The sequence below is a fragment of the Typopeltis vanoorti genome, chromosome 1 (assembly GCF_054136105.1).
Source record: "Typopeltis vanoorti isolate ZY-2024b chromosome 1, IOZ_Tvanoo_1.0, whole genome shotgun sequence".
NCBI classification, from domain to species: domain Eukaryota; kingdom Metazoa; phylum Arthropoda; class Arachnida; order Uropygi; family Thelyphonidae; genus Typopeltis; species Typopeltis vanoorti.
In genome coordinates this window covers 30399579-30425774 of record NC_143549.1, presented here as the reverse complement: position 1 = coordinate 30425774, position 26196 = coordinate 30399579, and the positions used below count along the sequence as shown (strand labels likewise).

General features: G+C 35.7%; 2 protein-coding genes across 3 annotated transcripts in view; one reads left to right on the top strand and one right to left on the bottom strand.

Moving 5' to 3' along the window:
* LOC150109861 (uncharacterized) overlaps positions 1 to 26196 on the top strand; it is a 391072-nt gene that overhangs the window by 290007 nt on the left and 74869 nt on the right. The window lies entirely within an intron of this gene.
* The window catches only part of LOC150109862 (uncharacterized), a 244348-nt gene that overhangs the window by 172048 nt on the left and 46104 nt on the right, over positions 1 to 26196 (bottom strand). The window contains exons 7-11 of the mRNA XM_090396070.1: positions 10631 to 10769; positions 9997 to 10010; positions 3580 to 3609; positions 3505 to 3509; positions 3235 to 3325 (exon numbers count right to left, since the gene is read on the bottom strand). Coding sequence (XP_090252196.1) covers positions 3235 to 3325; positions 3505 to 3509; positions 3580 to 3609; positions 9997 to 10010; positions 10631 to 10769 — 279 coding nt within the window. The remainder of the gene's footprint in view (positions 1 to 3234; positions 3326 to 3504; positions 3510 to 3579; positions 3610 to 9996; positions 10011 to 10630; positions 10770 to 26196) is intronic.

The following is a 26196-nucleotide window of genomic DNA, read 5'->3' as shown; positions in this document are numbered from 1 at the left end:
TTTGACTCCATGGAGACCTGGATAATAATAATAATAATAAAGTTTTTCATGTAATACTATCATATCCTGTACACCCCTTGAGAGTACATGTCAGGAATTTGATGATGATGATGATGATGATATCCAGATCACCTTAGAAAAAATAGCCACACTTTAAATAAATATAATCTCTGCACTGTGTTCAATTATGTTATGGAGATGACTGCCCTTATCTGCTCTCTTAGTGATCAACTCCCTCTTCTCTCTCTCTCTTTTCCTTGTTATGAGTTATAAGCAAACAAGAATTTTTTGTTCTTGGAACTCATTGTATTAGGGAAAAATTGGATTTGACAGTGTCCATCTTGAAAACAATATATCCACAATATATATATCCACCTCCACTACTATGGTCAGTCAGTTCTAGCTGACTGTCTAGAATGAAATGAAAAAAAAAAAAAAAATTACTATGCTTCAAACTTGAAATACTTTTTTTTTTCAATCATCGGCAGCAGATTTAAAAAACCAATCAACAAAATCTGCCGGAAGTTTTTTTCACTTGGTTAGATTATAAATTATATATTTAGTCTAATCCTTTATCCAAGTGTAAGCAAACAAAGTTTGCACCTGAAGTATCTTCAGGACTGTGGCCACTCGTAGTAAAGGTGGACAAAACTTCGCATCACTCGACTTAGTATCCTATAATGCAAAACACAATATCTCCTTGCAAACATGTATAATGCTATGCATTATGGGAAGGGTCACTACCCAGACCAGTTTCGACCTTTATTCAGGTCTCTTCAGTGGGAGCCAGACCCAGAGGTGATACCAAGGGTCATATTTACCTATACGAGTTGCCAAAAGGTGTCACACCTTATTATTAAATTACTGTGGATTAGAGAAAGATGCTGCAAGTTTTTTTCACTTGGTTAGACTATAAATTATATATTTAGTTTAATCTAAGGCAAGTGATGTGAAGCTTTGTCTGCCTTTACCACAAGTTTCCCCAGTCCGGAAGATACTTCAGGTGCAAACTTTGTTTGCTTACACTTGGATAAAGGATTAAAGTAATTATATAATTTATAGTCTAACCCAGTGCCGTAACGAGGGCATGGCAAAAGAGGCGCCTGCCACGGGTGCAACTAGGTTTTGGGGTGCAAAACATGAAAAATGTAAAATATAAAAATAAATAAATAGATATAAAAGTCTGCTATTTTATATTGTATTTTTAAATTTTGGCTTTAGACACACAAATTCTACAACACACTGCAACTCATTTTGATGGGTTAATAGTAAGTATATAACATATTGCATTTAGTAAAATTTAACTCGTTACATTTAAATTTTTCAAAATTTTTCTCATTTTGGGGTTAAGGGGGGATGCAAGTTAGGCACTTGCCACAGGCGCTTCATACCCTCGTTACTGTACTGGTCTAACCAAGTGAAAAAACTTCCAGCATCTTTTTCTAATCCAGAGTAATTTGGGTCTGGCTCCCACTGAAGAGACCTCAGTAAAGGTCGGAACTGGTAATGGATAGCATTATACATGTCCACAAGGAGATGTGCTTTGCATTATAGGATACTAAGGCAAGTGATGTGAAGCTTTTTCCACCTTTACCATGAGTTTCCCCAGTCCTGAAGATACCTCAAGTGCAAACTTTGTTTGCTTACACTTGGATAAAGGATTAAACTAAATATAACTGGTAATTAGTTTACGGAATTAACAACGCATATAAAGTATATTAATTAAAGGTAACTTTAATGAATAACTTCTATATTTCAGCAATGTCACATTGCCATCTTCGGGAACAGAAAGATATGGTATGTGCACTCAGGAACTAACACAAAGCAAATGAGGAAGAAAGCAAGAAACTAATATTGTTCCTAAAGTCCTAATGGTGCCCTCTTGCAGGCTAATTTGGTAGTCTTGGCAGTTGGGCTGAAGTTCTTATAATGAAAGTCTCCCAAATTTGGGGCAGTTTCATGCACCCAAATTTGTTGATGAGGTTAGGAACGTTTTTTAGAGCTGCTGAAGATTCTTTGAATAATCTTTCGTATTTAAACTTGCTGCGATGGATTATTTTTGTTTTCTTCCAACGAATTTTATGGTGGGTATCTAAGGCATTGTCAGCCAGCCCAGAGCGGCTGTACTGGTGAAACCGGATGTAGTCTTGATGTTCTGAAATCCTGATATTTGTTGTTCTGCCTGTTTGGCCAAAGTAGGACAATTTGCAGCTGCAAGGGACCTGGTATACACCAGGTAGGTCTAGGGGAAGTGGTTGGTCTTTGGTAGAGCAGATAAGGGATGCCAACTTTTTATATGGTCTGTAACAGGAAGTAAGGTCATATTTTTTGAGGATATTGGTTATTTTTTCAGAGGTGCCCTGGATGTAGGGGATGGTGATAGACTTGGTGTAATCTTTATTGTGGAGGGGGGGTTGTGGTTTACAGGTTTTAGTATTTTTTGGATTTTTTGGGGGTTATAGCCATTGGCTAAGAAAGTGTTGAGGATGTGGTTTAGTTCAATAGTCAGGGCCTTGTCATCTGAGCAGATTAATTTTGCCCTGTTATATAGTGTTTTTTTTTTTATCACCCCATATTGTTGTGAGGGGGGGGGGGTGGGATTGCTGGTGAATGTATCTGCCAGTGTGGGTGGGTTTTCTGTAAACAGAGAAAACCAATGATAAACTAAATATATAACTTAATAAATATGGTTTGTGTGAACATCCCAATATTTAGGAAACCGTAATTCTTAAACATGCCACTCAAGGGGTTGCCACTGCCCATACAGCGCATCCCGTCTTCTGGTGATAACTTTTTCTACTTATTGTTTGTGTGTGTGTTATTACAATTTTATTGTATCCTAGATGTTGTTTCTGTGACAGAGAAAACTGCAGGAACCATAAAACTTGGGTTTATTTCATCTTGCTGTTTTTATTCCATTAAACCTGAAGATGAGCTTAAACCATCTCCTGAGAAAATAAATATGGGATACTAATATGGGATATCCCAATTGATGGCAAATGTTATAATTTATAATGCACAATTTCTTCTTTGTTTGAAGAAATTGAATTAATGCCCATCATAATTTTTTCAGTTTAAGTGTTATTAAATTTTTCTATGCGTTTTTTTTAAACAAAAAATGTACTTTGGTGTTATAATATTAATAGAATGTATGATGTTCAAGTTCGGTGTATTGTGCATTTAGTTAACTAATTTCAGATTGAAAATTGTGCAGTATTCTAGCAAATTTTTCACCTCTATTTCTTCCTCATTGCCTTCAGATCTTGGACTTCCTGAACTGTCATTACTTGTAGGAGGTGAATCTGAAAAATAGGTTTTGTATGACCTTATTCATAAAAAAATAATAATAATTAATTTATAATCACAGACACATACACTTGTTCATTCAGTCATCACAAATTAGGTGCCTTCATATTATATGTAAATATAGAGATACAAGACAGTTGCCATCTGTCTTGTATCTCATCTTGTATCTCACCAGTTAGGTGAGATGTACAGTCTTACCTGTTCTCAAGGAATTATTTGAAACTCTGCACAGTTTATTTATCTCCAGGGAGTCAGAAGACTCATTGTAAGAGATCCATTATTCATATGATACCTATCATACCTCTCCTTGAACTCATTTGCTGATGAAGCATTCATAACTACCTCTGCCAACCCATTCGACTGCCAAACAAAAAATCTAGTCCTAACAGCCTTGTTAACTACTATCCTGCTATGTGCTGAAAAACATCTTCACTATCTGTTTTATAAAATTTCTGCAATTTGCAATTACCGTATTTACCGGCATATAAGATGTACCCCCTTCCTTTTTTGTACTTTTTTTTAGTTCCTCTTCCTGATTCCACCAAGTTCTTATAATTTTCTCAGTTGGGGGTGGCCCGAAATGCCTCTCTGCAGCCCTGTTTCCATGTTCTTTAGCATAGGCAATCACACATAGCTTGAATGCAGTATTGTAGCAATGCCGACATTTTTCAGCCATAATTTGTGAAGAAATTTAGAGAAAATTTAACAGCAGAAATTTATCACCGTTCACAACAACCTCGACAACAATTTGAAAGTTTAAATGAACAGGAACACAGCTGTGATCGTCAATGACAGCGCACGCGCATCCCCTGAACTCAACGTAACTGGAATGCTCTCACAACACCTCAAGGAAGCAAGAAAAAATTGCGTAACTCAGAACAGAGAAAATTTCCAGAAATGAAAGTAATAAAAAAAACTGAGTATCGGCGTATAAGATGCACCCTGTTTTTCAGACCTGTTTTCAAAGAAAAAAAGTGCATCTTATATGCCGGAAAATACGGTAAATGATTTTATTTCACCTCTTTTTTTGTCTATCATCTCCTTTTTAATGCTGCAGATCATCTATCTATTCTCATAGGAAGCATTCCATTGACCTGCCACAACCTTTGTCACTTGCCTCAGGATCCTTCAACTACTTTTTCGTCCCTACAGAATCCAGGTGTCCAGATCTTCAAATTGTAGTCCAGATGTGGCCTTACTAAGCCTTACATAGAGGAACAATAACTTCTCTATCCTAGCTTGTTAGTATGTTCCTCATTTACTATGTAATGTGATGTGCTCTTTAAACATGTTGTGTTTTCTTGGTAAGTATCTAATTTTATTGATGCTCTGATTAGAACAGGTTACATGTTGAACTACAAAGCTGGAAATTATGATCAACTTAGGAGAATACCTTTGGTCCCTATGATATCAATTACTGATCGAGAAAAATGTCAGCAATGCATGGGAATCTTTGAAAAGTACTTAAATGAGGTGGTATCTGAATGTATCCCTAGTGTTCAAAGAATAAATTAAGTAGGGAGTGAAATGGATATACAACCTTAATAAGCAAGAGATCCACAGGAAGATGATGATGTGGGAAAGAATATCGTGAGAATAAGAGTGAGAGGAGTTATGAAATATATAAAGCTTAGGCCAGAAAAGTAAGAATATTGTGCAGAAAGCTAAATTGGAGTATGAAAAGAAATTGGCAATGCAAACTAAAGCAATCCAAAAGAATTTTATCATTAAGCCACATGCAAAAGAAAGAACGAATGTGAAAGAATAACTTTATTGAATGTGGAGAGTACTGTAGTGTTGGAAGCTAATGAGATTGTTCAATTAATGAGTGCTCGCTTTGCTAAGATATATCAACCAGGTGTACTTAACATGGTGCAGAGTACTAGTACTGCTATATTGGATGAAGAGTTAGAGGTGCTTGAAAATGAGGTTGAAAAACTGTCACATATATTGGATAAGAATTTATCAATAGGGACAGATGGAATATCAGCTCCTTTGCTAAAGGAATGTTCAACTGAATTGGCCTTTTACATGTTTGTATAACTTGAGTATCAGCTCAGGAATGATACCACAGGAATGAAAGGAATGTATGATGGTGGTGCAAAAACTGATATGTCTGACTACTGACCTATCAGTATCTCTGGTGTGGTAGTGAAGATTTTAGAGAAGTTGGTAAAAACTCACATACAGAAATGGGTAGACAAACAAGCTATACTCTACAAGGAACAGCATGGGTTTACTCAAGTAAGGTCATGTGTTGGCAATTTGCTTATATTTTATAACAATGTTATTGGCCGAGTTGGATTAAGGGAATGGATATACTATGATAACATTCGATTTTTCAAAGGCATTTGATAGGAAACTACATGAAAGGCTGTTGCATAAACTGTAGAATATGGGATTGGAATATAAACTCTTGACTTGGATCCAGGGATGGTTAACAGACAGATATCAAAAAGTGGTATACAGTGGGTTTCAATTTTCCAGATTTAAGGTGACCACTGGTGTAACTGAGGGTTCAGTCCTTGAACCATTATTGTTCAATCTGTACATTAATGACATCAGGCATGATCTAACATCAGATGTGCAATTGTTTGCTAATGATGCAAAGATAGGCAGGGCAATCAGGGATGCTACTGATATTCAGCACTTACAAAATGATAACAGGCTGGAAATTTGTTCAGACAAAATTGCCATGTCCGGACAGTTCATCACTGGAAAATTAATCGCCGACAATTGATTGGAGAGATTATTCATCACGGGAAAATTAATCGCACGAAAATTCATTGCAGATATATGTGAAAAAAATTTCCCATATAGGAAATATTTTTAAAAATTATTTTTTTAAAAAAAATTAAGAAATATATTTTTTTTAATTTAAGAAATATTTTATATATTTTTTATAATATATAATTTTTATTCGGTATAAAGTTATTCATCGCAGATATATGTGAAAAAAAAAGAAATATTTCCCATATAAGGAATTTTAAAAAATTTAAGAAATTTTTTTTTAAAATTTAAGACATTTTAAAAAAAATTAAGAAATAGCCGACCTGGTTGGCCTAGTGAATATCGTATCTGCTCTCCATCGAAAATGCTGTAGGGTTCTAATCCTGACATGGATATTTGTGATTGTCATTGGAAATACGAGTGGTGGTTGGCAGTAGATCGCATTCGTGTAGTTCCAGTCAGTTGGTGATTGAATGTTGAAGACAGTTGCAGAGAAGGTGCCTTCCCTCGATGAGTACTTGGACTCCCTGGAGGTGTCCAATAATAATAATAATAATAATAATAATAATAATATTTCGATTATATGATGGTGTTCAGAAACCTTATCGGCCTTGACCATAGATGGCAACACTCTCAGCAAGATTATTTTTTCCTAAGTTGGTACAACTGTCATAAGCATCCATGTGAAACTGCAAGTCATTCTATCAAGCAGTTTGTTTTATACACCTGTCTGAAGCAAAAGTATTATCTGTATCCCTTGAAATGGATAAAATTGAGTATCATGCGGTTATAAAATTCTTTGTAAAAGAAGGTTTAACAGCAAAAGAAATTCATTCGAAGTCATAAAAGTTTATGGGCACTCTTCTCCTTCGTTTTCGACAATTAAGAAATTGGCTGCTGAGTTTAAACGTGGTCGTACTAGCCTTGAAGATGATCCACATGAAGGATGTCCAAAAAGTATAACAACACCAGAAATCATTGATCGAGTGCACAATATCAAAGTGCTTGAAATTGCTGATTATTGGCATTTCAAAAGAACTTTTTGGATATATTTTGCATGAAGAATTGTAAATGAAAAAGTTTTGCGCAAGATAGGCACCACACTTGCTCACAGCAGATCAAAAACGCACTCGCATGAAAATCTCTGAACAGTGTTTGGATCATTTTAACAAGAATAAATCTGATTTTGTGCATCAATTTATTACTATGGATGAGACTTGGATTCACCATTATACACCAGAATCCAAATAGCAGTCAAAACAGTGGACAGAAACCGGTTGTTCAGTGCCAAATAAGACAAAGTTTGTTCCATCAGCAGGAAAGGTCATGGCATCGTTGTTTATTAATTATCTTGAAAAGGGTAAAACAGTAACCGGGGAATATTATTCCAATCTTTTTACCAGACTAGACGAAAAACTTTGTGAGAAAATACCTGATTTGCAAAAAAAAAAATCATCTTTCATCAGGACATTGCACTTGCCCACAAAGGTGGGCAGGTGCAATCTGCACTATGAATTCTTGGAACATCCACCCTATTCCTCAGATTTTGTTCCTTCTGACTTCTATCTCTTCCCAAAACTAAAACTCTTCCTCACTGGTCAGCATTTTTCTTTGAATGAAGAGGTGATTGCAGCTGTAGAGGGATATTTTGCAGATCTTACTGAGAACCACTACAGGGATGGAATAATGGTGCTGGAGCATCGCTTGAATAAATGTATTAGTCTTAAGGGAGATTATGTTGAAAAAGAAAATAATTTTGAAATTATAAATTCATTTTTTCAATGTTAGGCAGAGAACTTGTCAGACCACCCTCGTATATACATCACATCTGGATCGGTGTCTAAAGTGATCGGTGTCTATAATGAACAGTTCACAGAATAAATATTCTTAAATATGATGCCCTTTCTCATTATACCTATTCCAGTTTTGTAAATATTAATATTCCATCAGCAGAACCTGCAGTATTTAGGAATGAAAAATATTTACAACTTTTTAAGACGAAACAGAAATTAGGAAACTTGCCAATTCATAATATATTATCTTCATTGTAAATAATAAAAATATTATGAAAATCTGATTGAAATCTAAATAAATAATATATAAATACATAAAAAACTATATTTTGTGAAATTCATCTTGCACTGCATTTACTTTTCATATATTGGTTTCAATGCAATGTCATTTCAATGTTTTAGGGAATAATGCTTTCAGCGAATTTTTTCTGCAATGAGTTTTCTCAGCGATAAGTTTTCCTCTCGATGAATTTTTCCCATGATAAATTTTATCGCGATGAATTGTCCGTGATACTGAAAATGGCTGTTAGTTTAATATTAGTAAGTGCTGTAAAGTTATGCACTTTGCCGTGATGAGATATCCAGTGGTATTATATTAGCAGAGCGCTATGCTACAGGAAACTGAGTAGGCAAATAATTTTGGTGTATTAGTGGATAGGAATTTGAAGTTCAAAGGTCACATAGCAAAAGTTGCAAATACAACTCAGAGGATAATTTGTGATGTTGAAGCGTATCTTGACGTCTAAGAAATAAGGAAGTCGTTTTGCCTCTTTAATAAGGCCACACACACACACACACACACACACCTGGATCATTGTGTGCAGATTTGGTCTTCCGGATTGCAAACAGATAAAGAAGCTGTGGAAAGGGTCCTCGACTCCCTGGATGTCTCAGTTTAGCTGGCTGTTAGTTTAATGTTAGTGAGGTCTGTAAAGTTATGCACTTTGCCATGATGAGATATCCAGTGGTATTATATTAGGAAACTGAGTAGGCAATGGATTTTGGTGTGTTGGTGGATAGGAATTTGAAGTTCAAAGGTCACACAGCAAAAGTTGCAAATATAACTGAGAGGATAATTTGTTATGTTGAAGTGTACCTTGACGTCTAAGAAATAAGGAAGTCATTTTGCCTCTTTAATAAGGCCACACACACACACACCTAGATCATTGTGCGCAGATTTGGTCTTCCGGATTGCAAAGAGATAAAGAAGCTATGGAAAGGGTATAAAGAACATTTATAAAGTTTATATCCAGATTATAAGGATAGAACTGCGAGTATGTGAATTACAGACTGAGACTGATTAACAGGAGAAAGAGAGTGATATGATAGAGGTCTATAAACTTTTGAATTGGTGTTATAGGTTATTGTCTGATGAAATTTCTCATTATATGGAAGGTGGGGAGAGAATACGGGGGCATCCATGGAAGTTAAGTTTGTTCACAGTCATGAAAGGGGTAAGAGCGGTAAGTTTTTCTCTCACAGAGCAGTGAATGAATAGATTAGTTTACTTTTAGGGATAGTGAGTACATCTAGTGTGAATGAATTTAAAGGAAGGTATGACAGATAATTTGGGTAATTTATAGTCTTCCTTGATGAGTCCTTGACTCCCTGGATGTCTCAGATAATGAAAATAATAATAGTATTCTCCACTCTTCTTCTTCATTTAAGAAGCCTTGCGTACTCAAATGATTCAATCTTCAAGATCTTTCATAATCTGTTAAATACTGATATTTTCACTATTCCCAAGTTGGGGGTTAGGGTAATCTGAATTTCACTACTATCAAAAAATAGTCCTGTCTTGTAACTTTGGAGAAAGATCCTACCTCACTCCTTCTTTTGATAATGTTCCAATTACTAGTCATGATTAGTTTTCTCTCCTCAGCTTCCAAAAAACTTTATATGGTTATTGTTTCTGCATTTTTCCTTTTTTTTTATATTATCAGATACTGCTGATTGCACAGTAGATTTAAAATTATAGTTTGATTTTGTAAATGAGAGTAATATGGTTGACTTGACTGTGTTTTCTCTTCTCAGCTTCCAAAAAACTTTGTACTCTTTGTTTAAAACATTATTTCTCTCCTGCTCAACTCCTAAAACTTGGTACACCCAAAACACCCTCTAAGGATTCTTGGTTGTATGCAGTCAACCTAAATGATCCCTCTTTAACATGCACCACTCTCTCTCTCTCTCTCTCTCTCTCTTTCTTCAGTCATTTTCTTCTTCTTATTATTATTATTATTATTTGACACTCTGTTATAGACATTGTTTCTGCATTTTTCCTTTTTTTTTTCCTTTCTTTTTTCATATAGGTACTTCTTCAGATACTGCTGGCTGCAGTAGATTTAAAATTATAGTTTGATTTTGTAAATGAGAGTAATATGGTTGACTTGACTGTGTTGACACTCTTTTTCTGTTATAATGAAAAAGTATTGTTTTTTAATTACAGTTGTTCATTTATCATTATTGTGTGGTCTCCAAGGAGCTGAAGTACTCATTGCAGGAGGGCACTTCATCCTATACAACCCACCATCTCCACTAAATAATTCTCCATCTGTACACAACAGCACTATCCACCATTTATGCTATCTACCACCTCCTAGTAATATTTTTTGTATGTAAACTGTATGGATTCTCTGGCTGATTTGCTTGCATGTTGGATGAAAAAAAACCTTTCTAAGGGAGAAAACCCCACTACTTCCGTGTTAAACCACTTAACTCACACTAAATATTTATAATGTTTATAATATATTGTAGTTTTGTTTCATTATTGCTTAATTAGTGGTAAATTTCAGTTATCTTACTTCTAATTGGAGATCTGGCTTTAAGACGATTAGCTGTGTTGGCTAGATAAGTGGCATTCACTCTGTGGCATCGTTTGATCACTTCATCTACATTGAGATATTCAGGATACTGTAGATAATACTCTGGTGGCTTTCCTTTCTGAAAACAAATATATTAATTTGTAACAGAGAAAGAAAAAATTTTATATGAAATTCACAAGTGAAATCTTTCAGTTAAATTCATGAGATAATACTTTTATATACCATAAACAACATTATTGCAAATGTACAAGGTGTGGAGACTGGTTGCAAAAATGTGGTTTATTATTACAATTGTAAAACTTAATTGTTATCCCCTTCAACATATTCCCCTCCTCTATTCTGTACACATTGCATACGAATTTTCCATTGTTGGAAGCAGTGCTGCAAGTCATCAGGTGTTATCTGCCTCAGTATCGCTGCCGTTTTCTCCTTTACCTCATCCACTGACTGAAAATGGGTGCCCTTCAATGCGGATTTCAACTTTGGAAAAAGATAAAAGTCGCATGGAGCTAAGTCCAGCGAGTAAGGTGGATGGTCCAGCACTGGGATCTTCTTATCAGCCAGATACTGCTTTACAGACAGTGCACTGTGGGCTGGAGCATTATCCTAATGGAGAATCCAAGTTGTTCTTCCAATGAATGGGTACCAGAGGGTCAGACAGTTAACCAACATTATTACCTTGAGGTTCTGGCCAAGTTGAGAGAATGAGTGAGGAAGAAGAAGAACCCAATCTGTGGAAGGCTTGGATCTCCATCATGCTCCAGCCCACAGTGCACTGTCTGTAAAGCAGTATCTGGCTGATAAAATTCAAAACTTTTAATTTTACAATTTAAAACATTTTTATATTGTAAGAAATCACAGAAGTAAGGGAAATTTTAGAGGAACAATAATATAGGATATCAGAAGAAATTTATGGTTGTTATACTTAACATGTAGAGAAACATATCGGAGTGATGATTTATGCATAATTTGAGAGGGAAACATATGTGCTTTCCATTTGTATCAGTAATGGATATGCTGTCTCATCAGGTTTTCATGATCAAACCTTCCAAAGTTTACAGAAGAACATTAGCACAACATGATGAGAAGTTAAAGAAAAGAGAATGAGGACCAGGTTTTTTACTTGAAGTATGGTAAACGAATAGAATTGGATGTCAGAATTGGTCGAGAGTGCTTTGTCAGTGAATGAGTTCAGAAGTATGATAATTATTGTGTGTATAATAATTAATGTAGACCAACTATGATGAGCCCATCATAGTTGGCCCACATTAATTATGCAGACTTCTTCACGGGAAAATGCTTAAGCAACTTGAAAAACATTTCACGTCTAGCACAATAGAAAGAAAAATGAAAGAGAAAGTGAACAGGATAGTACAAAGAGTGAGAAACTAGGAGTAAGTAGAGAACATTGTGTAGAGATTCTGTAAGAGGCATAATTGGTGAAAATGTGCTAAAAGCATTTTCCCAGATGAAAAGATCATCTGGGAAAATGAAGCTGTTGTTAACAGAAAGGAGAAGTAAAATGCTTTACTGTTTTAGCAGGCATGAATTATTTGAAAGGCAAGAAATATGTAGTGCGAGTGAGAAGATATTGAAAGAGTTGCTGGAAGAAAAGAAGAAGAGTGAGAAAGTAAAGATTGAGTGTCTGTTGCCATAGTATGATAGGACTAAATTGAGAAGAAGAGTCATGTTGTAAATAAGTCAATAGTAAGATGTGCAGGAGAAGTGGTATGCAGTTTATAGATAAATGGAGTGAATTTGATAGACAAATGAGCTGTATGCTTATTGAGAGACTTCATTTGAATGCTTTTGGAGCTAGATGTTTAGAGAAAGTTTTTGTTTACCGAAAGACTAGAAGTGGTAAACCAGGTGAATCACAGGCTAGACAAAATTACCTGTATATACCAAAGATAATGATTTTGGAGTTAGATGTTTGGAGAAAGTTTTGGTTCACTAAAAGGCTGGAATTGCTAAACCAGGTGAATCACAGGCTATTGGAGAGGGGAGGGGAGGGATGAAGATCAAGCATGTGTGTCTAGCCATCCCTGAAACAAATGTGTGAGAGCAGAAATTATCATGAATTGCCAAATATATAGTTTCTCAAGGCTTTGAATTGGTTTAAATGGGTTCATAATTACATTACATAAGCATAATTGTGGGTCCAAGGAGATGTTGAAATGCATAAATGAATTAGAAGTATCAGAAATAAAGGGGAGGAGTTTGAGACATCAGTTAGCTCAGCTTAAATTATCAGCATCAGTGAGACTTGGCTGACAGAAGATGATATAGGAATAGAATGTAAAGAGCATGGTATTTTTCAGAGAATAGAGGATATGGAAAAGAATGAGGAAGGGATAATGCTGATGATAGCTCAAGAACTTTAGTCAACAAAACAGAAATAAGGAGGATTTTCTTGTCCAAGAGAGAGGCCAACAGCACAAAATTTTATATTGTGGGTGCTGCTATAGACTAGGATTGCATAGAAAGATGTGGATGCCATGCATTGGCAAATTAGCACAATAAGTACAGACCAAGCAGTTGTTATGAGGACTTCTGCTATGGAAACATAGATTGAAAAGGAATTTATATGGTTATTAAAGGATAATTACCTGAAACATCATGTAATGGAAGGGACCATAGGTCAGAGAGCATTGGATCTGGTAATAGCATCAGAAGATGTATTCATAACCAAGATAGCCACCCTGTCACCAAAGGAGGATTTTCTTGTCCAAGAAAAAAAGCCAACAGCACAAAATGTTTATATTGTGGGTGCTGCTATAGACTAGGATTGCACAGAAAGATGTGGATGCCATGCATTGCCAAATTAGCACAATAAGTACAGACCAAGCAATTGTTATGAGGACTTCAGCTATGGAAACATAGATTGAAAAATAATTTATATGGTTATTATGGGATAATTACCTGAAACATCATGTGTAATGGAAGGGACCATAGATCAGAGAGCATTGGATCTGGTAATAGCATTAAAAGATGTATTCATAACCAACATAGCCACTCTGTCACCAATCAGTTGAAAGTGACCATGCAGTCTTGTTCTTTAAGACTGCTAAACAAGTGAAATTTCATTCAAGGAAATGTATATCTGGAATTGGAAAATTAGTGATGATGACAAACTTGGAGCCATTGTGGAGTAATTCCATGGCATAAGCTACAAGTGAAGAATGTCAGTGGTGCTTGGGAAATGGTCATGGATCGTTTGATAGAAACAGTATCGTGCTACATAGCAGGATCAGGAGAATAAACCAAGTGCAATTTCAATGGATAAGTAGCAATATAATGCAGGAACTGCAAAAAAATAAGAAAGAAAATAGAATGGAGGGAATTTAGAAAAGAGTGATCAGCATTCTAATGAACAATAGAAAACACAGAGAAGGATGACCAGTTATAGTAAGAAGGGCTAAATGAGATTATGAGAAAAAATTAGCAAATGCAGGACCAAGGAAAGCCTAAAAAGGTTTTTTGCTATATAACAAAAAAGTAAGAGGAAGAATGATTATGAAAAGATAGTTGAATCATTGCAAATAGTAGGAAAGCAACAGAAGCACAAGAAATAGTTGATTTACTAAGCAATCACTTTACAAGTGTGTCATTCATTTGGTGATATTGCAATTGTCAATGTGACAACTTGATATGAGAATTCAGGTGTTCAGCATGTTGAAAATATCAATGTGAATGCAGCATTGGAATTGGCGTGTGTAGTATAATAATGTGCAAGAGAACTCTGTTTCTCATTCATTCAGTCTATTCAAGTCCTCTTGTAAAGTTAAATCTGCTCTACTCTTCATAGTTCTTCCCAACTTTGCGTCATCTGCAAAAGCTTCCTTCAAACCTTCCCCAAGAAGCACACCACTATTGACTTTCTTTTCCCATGATATTGCTCTCCCATGCACAACTTGCTGATACCTATAACATAACTAATGCACTAATATAAGATCCAATCCCATCTGTTTTGGTTTAACTATTAGCTTATCATGTGGCAATCTATCTCACTTGTCCAATGCAACTGTCATCTTATTGTAATAAGCAAGCATGCTTGCTTATTACAGTAACAAGTATACTATTAAAACATGCCCTTCCTTTAGCAAATCCATGCTATCCATCAAAGAGAATGCCACAGTTATCAACCCAATATTGGAGCTTGGTTCTCCTTAAGATTGGTCAACTGCATTCAGGATTGGCTGTCCAATAGGTATCAGAGAGTTGTGTATGGTGGGGCAGTTTCAAGGAAGCAGAGGGTTACAAGTGGGGTCCTACAGGACTCAGTACTGGGACCTATATTGTTTAACCTTTATATCAATGACATTGTCAGTAGATAGCAAGGGGATATTCAGTTGTTTGCAGATGATGCGAAGCTGGGAAGGATTATTAGTAATAGTGCAGATGTGGCAGCCTTGCAAGAGGATTTGAATAAGCTAGATAGATGGGCAAATGAATGGGGAGTGTCGGTTTAATGCAGCAAAATGTAAGGTCTTGAGGTTTGGGAAACATCGATGGGACTCTGCATATTCTATGGGAGGAGTTATACTGGAGGAAGTAGAGGAAACAAGAGATCTGGGGTTGATGATTGATAGAAACCTGAAATTTAGGAGACATATTACAAAGGTTGTGAAGGTAACACAGAGAATTGCTGCAATAATGAGAAGGACGCTGACCTGCAGAGATAAAACAGTTATCATTCCGTTGTATAAGACTCTGATCAGACCATACTTGGACTATTGTTCTCAGATTTGGTCCCCAGGATTTGAAGGGGATAAATTAACTGTGGTAAGGGTACAAAGGCGGATAACAAAGATGGTTTCAGGACTGTACAATGATAGTTATGAGGATCGGCTGAGGGAATGTGGACTGCAGAGTTTGGTGGATAGAAGGAGGAGAGGTGATATGATTGAGACTTTTAAACTGTTGAGAGCTGGTTACAGGGTTGGCACTGGGGAGTTCTTTCGCTTGGTTGAACAGCGGGAAGGAGTGATGACAAGAGGCCATCCCTGGAAGTTATGAATGGAAACTGTGAGCAAGAGGGTGCAGATTGGCTTCTTTGCATGGAGGGTGGTTGAACCATGGAATGCATTACCTGATGGAGTGGTGAGAGCGAGAACGGTCAATGAGTTTAAGGAGTGGTATAATAGACTTTGTGTATCCTGGGGGGGGGGGGACCTCCCCTCGATGTGTCTTGATAGACTTTGTGTTTCTTAGGAAGGACCTCCCACGATGAGTCTTTTGACTCCATGGAGGCCTGAATAATAATAATAATAATAATTTCTTCAACACTTTAACTGTATCTCCTGATACACAAATTGGCCTATAATGTGAAGTTCTATAATTTGAGATAAGTTCTGTCATCTCCTGGATGAAGCAGAACAATCTTGCTTTCCATCCATTCATTTGGAATTTTTCCCAGTGTATTAAATTCATAATAAACAATTACAGTAAGGCAGATATCAACTCCCTGGCACATTCCCTAAAAACATGCATTAATATATCATCGCATCTCACAGCCTTATTAATGTCCCGGTTTACTCAGTTCCCCACATGCCTCTGGTTTACTCACAGTCAGTCTCTCCTCCTCTCTTTCAGCTGAATTCAAATTTCACCTCATGTCACATTCACAAGGATGACCTATATGAACTGCTCTTTTAACCACGTCACCATCAATATGGATAAAATACACCACTCCTCTACACTTCATATCCATCATATATTTCAATGTAATATCAAAGGTATTACAATTTTAATATGCACTTCGCATCCATGGTAACCTGGACGTATATATGCATGTCTTGGCCGGTTGGGTGGTTAATGTCTCAATTATATTGATACAAGCTATATTGATATATTGACTCTGGTGTCAAGGCTATCAGGTGAAAAGATGTGTTGATAGAGAGCTCCTGAAAGATTTGTGAATTTTGTTGATTTATTAATCTAAGTGTTTTCTTAGATTTAATTGTGTATTTTTAGTATATTATTGTAGTTTTTTAGTGTAATTATTGTACTATAGCATTTTATAATATACTGTATTTGCCGCCATGTAAGATGCACTTTTTTCCTTTGAAAATAGATCTAAAAAAACAGGGTGCATCTTATACGCCGATACTCAGTTTTTTTATTACTTTTATTTCTGTAAATTTTCTCTGTTTCGAGTTATGCGATTTCTTTCTTGCTTCCTTGCGATGTGGGAGAACATTCCAGTTACGTAGAATTCAGTGGATGCGAATGTTGTCGCGGTTGTTGTGAATGGCGATAAATTTCTGCTGTTAAATTTTCTCTAAATTTCTTGGCAAATTATGACTGAAAAACATCGGCAGTACTTGTATACAATATTGCAATATACGCAGCTTGTATACAATATTGCATACAAGCTGCATGTGATTGCGTATGCTAAAGAACATGGAAACAGGGCTGCAGAGAGGCATTTGGGGCCACCCCCAACTGAGAAAATAATAAGAACTTGGTGGAATCAGGAAGAGGATCTGAAAAAAGCAACTCACAGTAAACATAACCTACGAAGTGGAACTGCAAAATGGCCAGAACTTGAGACAGAACTGAATACTTGGATTTTAGACCACAGAAAAGTGGGACTTTCAGTGTCTACAAAAATGATTATTCATCGAGCAAAAGCGATAGCCACTAACAGAAGGATCGCCAACTTTACTGGATCAACATCATGGTATTCAAGATTCATGAAGAGAAACCAGCTATGTATGCAGACTAAAACAAAAATATCACAAAAGATGCCAACTGAACATGAAGAAAAAATTATTGAATTTCATCGATTCGTCATTAACGCAAGGAAACAAGAAAATTTTGAACTTGCACAAATAGGAAATATGGACAAGGTTCCACTGACTTTTGATGTGCACTCAAACAAAACTGTAGATTCCAAGGGTACAAAAGGTGTTACTGTTAAAACTTCGGGGCACGAAAAACTCACTACACAAGATATTCTGGAGGTTATTGAAAAAGCTCAGAAATGGAGGAAAGAGTGCTGTAAAAGGAATTAGAGATGATAAAAGTGATGACATGAAAACTGGAGAAAAAGATATCCATGAAGTATGGAGTAATTACTTTGAAAAATTGCTAAATGAAATAAGCAGTGATAGCACAGTGGTAAAAAATACTCAATGGGCATGCAGTCCCATTACTGATGGGACAAAATTGCCACCACTATTGATTTTTAAAAGGAAGACTCTACCCAAAGAAAAACTGCTTATAGGAGTATTTGTGTACATGTTCATGCAAAAGGCTGGATGAATGGATGGATGGAGGAGGAATGAAGTTATGGATAGATAAAATTTGGTCTAGGCGCCCTGTTGACGAAGCCTCTCCTGCTAGTATGGGATCAGTTTCGTTCTCACAGAACAGAAGATGTTAAAAATAAACTCAAGGAATTGAAAACTCAGTTAGCTGTAATTCCAGGAGGTCTGACTAGTTAGCTTCAACCTTTAGATATCTGTATTAATAAACCATTTTAAGAGATTTATGAAGAAGTGGAACAGCTAGATGCAGCTTCAGATTTTGAGGTTATGCCATCAGGAAGAAGGAAGAGGCCTAGCATTTCGCAAGTTTGTGAGTGGGTCAAAACTTCATTGGATGCTGTGAAAACTAATACAGCGGTTAAATCATTTAAGAAGTGTGGCATTAGTAATGCACTGGATGTTTCAGAGGACAATTTGTTGTATGAGGGCTCAAATTCTGATTTAGAAGAGGTTTCAAGTCTCTCTTCATTAAGCTCTGGAGATGAATTTCTGGGTTTTGACGAAGAAGATTAAAAGGCGGGTACTCTTCCCTAGTTAGATTAGGTATTTGTTGAAAGTAGACCTACTTATTTCTTTATAATTGAAATACTGTAAATTCATTATAATATTCAGTGATAAAGTTTTTTTCCTAAAAAATGTGTTCAAAAAACAGGGTGCGTCTTATAAGCCAGCAAATATGGTAATTGCAGAAACATTATTAGTTTTTAATATTTCTGCAATTACCTTAAATCTACTCTTAAAAGTTGGGCTAAAAACTCATCGTAACAGTCTAAAGCTCAAGTTGTTGCTACTGAGGAGATCATTTGTCCTGATGAACAAAAGTACTGCTGCAGTGATGATAATAATTTATCTGAGGATAAATTGACATTAGAAACATCTTAATTAAAAGAAATTATTAGAAAATCTAGTAGGAAATTAGAAAAGGTGGAAAAAACGTTTGACTAAACTTAGGATAAGAAAAAGGATCAGAACAAGAACAGGCAGGAAAGGACTGAACATGGTAGTCAAAATATTAATAACAACAACAAGGTAAGTTAGCTAAAATCTAAGAAAAAAGAGATCATATGGTATGGTGACTCAATTTTAAAATTTGAGCTTGCCGAGGGAGTCACCACTTCTAGTTTCCCAGGAGCAAAAATTAAAAATATGACAAACGTAATTGAAAACCAAAAAAGAAAAGTACAAGAGATGGTAGTTCTAGTAGGTACAAATAATTTAAGTAGTGACAAATATTGTATGAGAGAAGATATGAAAGGTCTGTTGGAAGAAGTGAGAAAGAAATATGAGAGAGTAAAAATTGTTGGTTACTACCCAGATATGACAGTACAGTACTGAGTTAAGAAGGAGGGCAATGATAGCAAATGATTTCATGTGCAGGCTGTGTAGAAGATATAGATGCAAGTTTTTAGATGTGTGGGATGTGTTTGATGGCAGAAAATACTTGTATAAGAAGGATGGCCTGCACTTGAATTCATTTGGCATCAGAAGCCTGGAGAAATTACTTCCTGGTATGAGACCTATTGCAGAGAGACAGGGAAACTAGATCATCAAGGGAGGAATGGGAAAAATGTGAAAGTCTTCGAACGTGGCTAGGTGGTAATTTCTTATGTCTATACACAAATGTCATGAGCATTAGAAACAAAGGGGTTGAGTTTGTTGCTTTATTGAATATGATGTGGCCTAAGATTGTTGGCATTAGTGAAACCTGGATATCAGAATCAGATATAGTAAGTGGGATCGAGTGTAGGGGTATACTATTTTTAGGAATGACAGAAGAGATAGGAGAGGAGGAGTGAGTGCTACTAATGATATCAGATGATTTAAGTCCAATTAGGATAGAAACACAAGAAAACAATGATGGTAACAATGTCTCATGTGGCAGATAAGAAAGAAGAGGAATTTATTGAATTGTTGCGAGACAACTTTCTCTAGCAACATGTGAAAGAAGGAACCCAAGGTCAAAGAGTGTTGGATTTGCTCATAGCATCAGAAGGGGTCTCTGTCAAGAATATGGCTATTTTAACACCAATTGGTGACAGTGATCATGCTGTACTTTCTTGGGAAGTATCTAATTGTATTGATACTGCGATGAAAACAAATTACATGCTTAACTACAAAGCTGGAAATTATGATCGACTTCGGAGAATACTGTCTTTGGTCCCGTGGTGTCTGTTACTGAATGGGAAAAATGTCAGCAATGCATGGAAATGTTTGATAAAGTACTTGAATGAGGTGATATCTCAATGTATCCCTAGGGTTCGAAGAATAAATAGGTTGGGAGTGAAATGGATGTGCAACCTTATTAAGCAAGAGATCCACAAGAAGAAGATAATGTGGACAGAATATTGTGAGAATAAGAGTGAGAACAGTTATGAAATATGTAAAGCTCATGCCAGAAAAATAACGAGTATTGTGCTGCAAGCTAAAGGCAATCCAAAAGAATTTTATCGTTATGCTGCAAGCAGAAGAAAGAACAAATGTGGAAGAATAACTTTATTAAATGCAGATGGTACACGAGTGTCAGAAGCTATGGAGATTGTTCAGTTAATGAGTGCTCACTTTGCTAAGATATATCAACCAGGTGTATGTAACATGGTGCACGGTGCTACTGCTGCATTGGATGAAGAGTTAAAGGGTCATGAAAATGAGGTTGAAGAGTGGTTGCATAACCTGGATAAAAATTTATCTATAGGGACAGTTGGAATATCAACATGTTTGCTAAAGGAATGTTCAGCCAAATTGGTTATGCCTTTCACATGTTTGTATAACTTGAGTCTCAGCTCAGGAATGGAAGGAATATATGATACCTACATTGTACAAGTGTGGTGCACAAACTGATGTGTGAAACTACCGACTTATCAGTATTTCTGGTGTGAAGAATTTAGATTTTAGAGAATAGTGAAGATTTTAGAGAAGTTGGTAAGAACTCACATAAAGAAATGGATAGACAAACATGCTATACTCTGCAAGGGACAGCATGGGTTTACTCAAGGAAGGTCATGTTTTAGCAATTTGCTCATATTTTATAACAATGTTTTGGGCGAGTTGGAAAAAGGGAATGGATGCACTATGATAATGTTGGATTTTCTATGGCATTTGATAGGATACCACATGAAAGGCTGTTGCATAAACTAGAGAATATGGGATTGGAATTTAAACTCTTGACTTGGATCAGAAAAATGGTTGACAGACAGATATCAAAAAGTGGTATACAGTGGGTGTGAATCTGCCAGATTTAAGTTGACCAGTTCACTTCAGGGTACACAACTGGTCCTCGAGATCTTGTGCCATTTTTATTTAATCTATACTAATGTATAGATTAATGATATCAGTCAGGATCTAACATCAGATGTTCAATTGTTTACCAGTGATGCGAAGATAGGCAGGGCAATCAGGGATGCTACTGATATTCAGCACTTACAAAATGATTTGAATAGACTGGAATAAAGAATAATTTGGGCAAACGTCTCGATTTATTTTAGTAAGTGTAAAGTTATGCATTTTGGCATGATTAGAGTTCCAGCAGCATATTATATTAGCGGAGTTATGCTACAAGAAACTGGAGAGACAAGGGATCTTCTCATATTGGTGGATAGGAACTTAAAGTTCAAAGGTCACATAGGAAAAGTTTCAAATACAATTCAGAGGATAATTGCGATGTTGAAGCGAACCTTGACATGTAAATATAAGGAAGTCATTTTGCCTGTTTATAAGGCTATGATAAGACCACACCTTGATTATTGTGAGCAGATTTGGTCTCCTTGGTTGCAAGGGGATAAAGAAGCTGTGGAAAGTGTGGAGAGAAGAGTTACAAAGATTATATCTGGATTATGGGATTTAGATTATGAGGACAGATTGTGAGTATGTGGATTGCAGACTCTGGTTAACAGGGGAAAGAGGGGTGATATGATAGAGGTCTATAAACTTTGAATGGGTGTTGTAGGATATCAACTAATGAAATTTTTCGTTATATGGAAGGTGGGGAGAGAACACGGGGGTATTCCTGGACATTAAATTTATTTGCAGTCAAGAAACAGGTAAGAGCTAGGTTTTTTCTCCAAGAAAGCAGTAATTTGCCCTTATGGGCAAATTACTGCTTTCTGGTTTTGGGTGATTTATAGCCTCCCTCAATGAGTCCTTGACTCCCTAGAGGTCTCAGATAATAATAATAATATTCTCCCACAATGGTTATCATTTTATCATTTTCACCAATCAGGGTTATCCTTTCATAATAATTCTTTCTTCTGCTGGTTACTTAATGAAAGAATGTCCTAAAGCAGAGGTTGGCAATCTTTTTAATATGATGAGCGGAATATAAAATTTGAAAATTACGGAGGGCTCATGACACAGGCATTTTTTCTCTCATTTCAGGTGATTGAAATGTGACTTAGAGATTCTATGATTAGTTGTTTTTAAGAAAAAACGAGATTTCAAATTTTAACATTATTTTATTTAACTCGCTTTTACAACAGATTTTTCTCATATATGAATGAATATAAAATACCATAAAAAATAAAATAATAAATGAATACAAAAAATATAAATTCAATAGGATTTAATGAGAAACCTGGCCTTGTACATCACAGCTAATTTTTTTATAATCAAGCATATATTTTGCCGTACCTGCTCTTAAACAATTATCCAAATGTGAGTCTGTAAGTTGAGATCGATATTTTGATTTTAGCTATGTCATACTTGAAAACAGGGTCTCACAGTTGTATCTAGTTGCACAATATGAATAAATTTTTAGCAAGCATTTTCTCAGAATAGGAAAAGTATTTCTACCTATTAACTTCCAGAACATTTTATCATCATGATGAGCTTTTAAAATTATGTTGTTTTGTAAATTAATTATTTCCATTTCCAAGTAGCATTGATAACTAGATGATGACGTCAGCAACTCAAACTACTTATGATCAGTGGTCTCTCATCTTAATAGGCACAAATAAAGCAGTTTACAATAATTTCTCTGAGGGTGCACTAAAAATTCACTGCGGGTGCCATGGCACTCACAGGCGCTGCATTGCCGACTCCTGTCCTAGAGGATTCTTTTGGCTTCATTTGCTTACTGCACTCTTTCTAACGTTACCAAGTCCTCCTTGTCTGTTCTTTGTACTCCTCATGGAACTGATTATTACCACTCATCTTATACTACTTTCATAATGCCCTCTTCTTCTGTATTCCATGCTTAATCTCTTCATGCATCCACCCTTTCAATATTTAGACATTAAGACATTGCTTCTGCTAGATAGTCCTTGAATAGTACACAAGTAGAAGTCCCTGCATAGCAGGCAACCACACAACTCATTTTCTATCATCAGTAGCACTCCACCTTCCTTTTTCCTTCGGTTTTTCTTCACAGAAAACACCATATCCTTCCATCTCTATTTCTGTCAGTATGTCATCTTCCTCCAACCACATCTCACTTATTCCAATAGTTTTTAGATGAACAAACCCAATCAATGCAGCAATTTCTTTCCCCTTATTTCTGATACTTCTAGTACTTTATACAAACACAACAGTTCATTTCTGGATCTATAACAAGTTTTGCTGATGCCATTTATTAGATGTGACTTCATGCCTTCCTCAAGTCACTTCTCATATCCATTCATCTCAGAACCTTCTCCCAACTCAAATGCTCCTCTCCCCCCCCCCCCATATCACAGGCCATCCCATTCCATTCTTGTCTGCTCACACATTCTCTTCCTTTTTGTTTTAGATGGTTTATTATCAAAACTTACATAAAAATGTTTAAATCAAGATGTGGGTAGTCTACTTAATGGATGAGCCTTTTCTAAGACTCACCCAAATTAATTTGTTTTACCCAATTTAGACATTTACTTTTTTTGCATATCTACACATCTACTTTTTAGTCATTTCCTTTTACACATCTGCATTTTTTTCCACATATACTTTGTAACCAATTAAAAAAAACTCTCTACAGTAGTTATACATGAAAAAAACCACTGCTGTTAGGAGCTCACAGATCTGTTTTGCATATCCTCTAGATTTTTTGTTTATTTATTTATTTATTTATTTTTTGACCTATGACTAAAAAAAATTCTCAATTTGTAGTGATACTGCATTTTTGGAAATTATGGAGACAACTACCGTGTTTGAATGTTCGATAGTTCTGATTGTAATTTAGAAACTAGATTTTGCGTTGTAGCTAGGTTTTGGCGGGCTGTTTGGATCTGTTCTCTAAGCATTGCTTTTTCTGTGCGGTCATAGATGCGGAGTGCCTTAGCAGACGTAAATTTCTTTTTTAGCCTGATGCAGATCGGAATGAGGTTATTGTCTCTGCATCTTTTTAAAAAGGCCAGCCGATTGATCAGGAGAGAAATACGAATCTTTAGCTTACCATAGCGATTGCAGCGCTTGTGGATATCATTTCCATGGATGATCTGAATCCTTTCTTTTAGGCTTGCACAGTGATCCAAATGCATTTTTGGAAATTATGGAGACAACTACCGTCTTTGAAAATTCAAACACGGTAGTTGTCTCCATAATTTCCAAAAATGCATTCGGATCACCGTGCAAGCCTAAAAGAAAGGTTGTAGTGATACTATTCTCTCATTTAATCAGTGGTGGCTTGAGCACTGCATTACTGCATCACCCCCAAGGAAAAAATGAAAAAAATTGAAATTTTGTTTGTGTTTTTAAATAATAACAATGCTTACATTATATAAATGCAATACAACATGTTAAAAGTTACAGCTTATGTTTCAACATTGATTGAATAGTTAATAATTGGATTTGCATATCCAATTATGAATTTTAACACTTTTATTTATGATTAACACTTTAGATTACGAATCAAATGCTCTGCGATCTAACGCAGTGTTGGAATTATCACGTTCGGCCAATTGCAGCTAGACTTGCCGATATTTGTTGCACTTGTTGCTGCATGTAACAAGTGAATCTGACACTGCTCTGAGAGCAGTGTTGCTGTAGATAAATTGTATGCTTGTGCACATTATTTCTGTGAGACACAAAACTTTTATTATTGGTGCGTGTTCATGATGAAGGTGAAATATTTTTTTAAAATCTTATTTTATTCTGTTAAAATAACATATAATTATTTATTTATTATAGATACAAGGCTGAATTATGATGAGTGACACTGTTGAAAATATGAAAAGTATTATATTTTTTCAATTATCTTTAAATGAAAAATTACCGTTACATGAAACAAATGCACTGCGATCTAACACAGTGTCGGAATTATCACGTTCAGCCAATTGCAGCTGGACTCGCCAATATTCATTTGCACTTGTCACTGCATGTAACAAGTGAATCCGACACTGCTCTGTGAGCAGTGTCGCTACAGATAAATTGTATGCTTGTGCACTCTGTTAGATACGAAACTTTCATTAGTAGTTTATGTTCGTGGTGAGGTGAAATATTTTTAATAACAGCAATTTTTTAATATGTAAATTTATTTATTAATAAATTCGTTACTGATTAGGGGGAAAAAAATTTTTTTTTTTTTTTAATTTCATATATGCAGCACTTAAAATTTTCACCGACAGCCACTGCATTTAATCCTACGTACTGGGATATCCTTATTAGGTACACCAGCAGACCTCATTTGGATATTGTAAGCAGATCTTCTTGTCTGTCAAAGTTACAGGTACAGGAAACTTTTCATGCTCCAGAATATATGAATGGATCAAATTTATTATTAAGAGAATGTATGATGGTAGGTTGAATTATTGGATATGAGTTTTAAATTGGTTAAGCACTTTGGCTGGCTCTCAGATATGGAATGGAAATAATTTTGTTATCCCTAGTATCAGGTGAGTGAGGAATAGAGAGCATGTAGTATTTTATCTGTTTTACAGAATTGTAACTATTGGCTAGAAAAGGCATAACAAAGATAATTTCAGTTCTGTGGCAAGAGCTACAAATTCAGTTATTTAGAGTCATTGGCAATGAGATTCTCTTCTAACTTTAAAGTATGGTTGCATTAATTTACCAAAGATTTAAGAGACAGTCATTTTAAGACCACTTCTAATATAACAACTGCAAATTTCTTCCTTTTATCCTTCCCTGGAGAGAGAGAGAGAGAGGGTGCCTTAAGAGGACACTAGTTTTTTCTGTTACAAACTGAATTGTTTCTTCTGTATATGATTGGGTGCCCTGTATGCATGGGCAAGTTTATTTGTTTGTTTGTTTTTTGCTTCAAAGATTTGAAATAAGTGTTTAATATTACAAATAAAGATATGAATATTATCTGAGGTAAGGAAAGTGAATGAGATCTTTCACTAA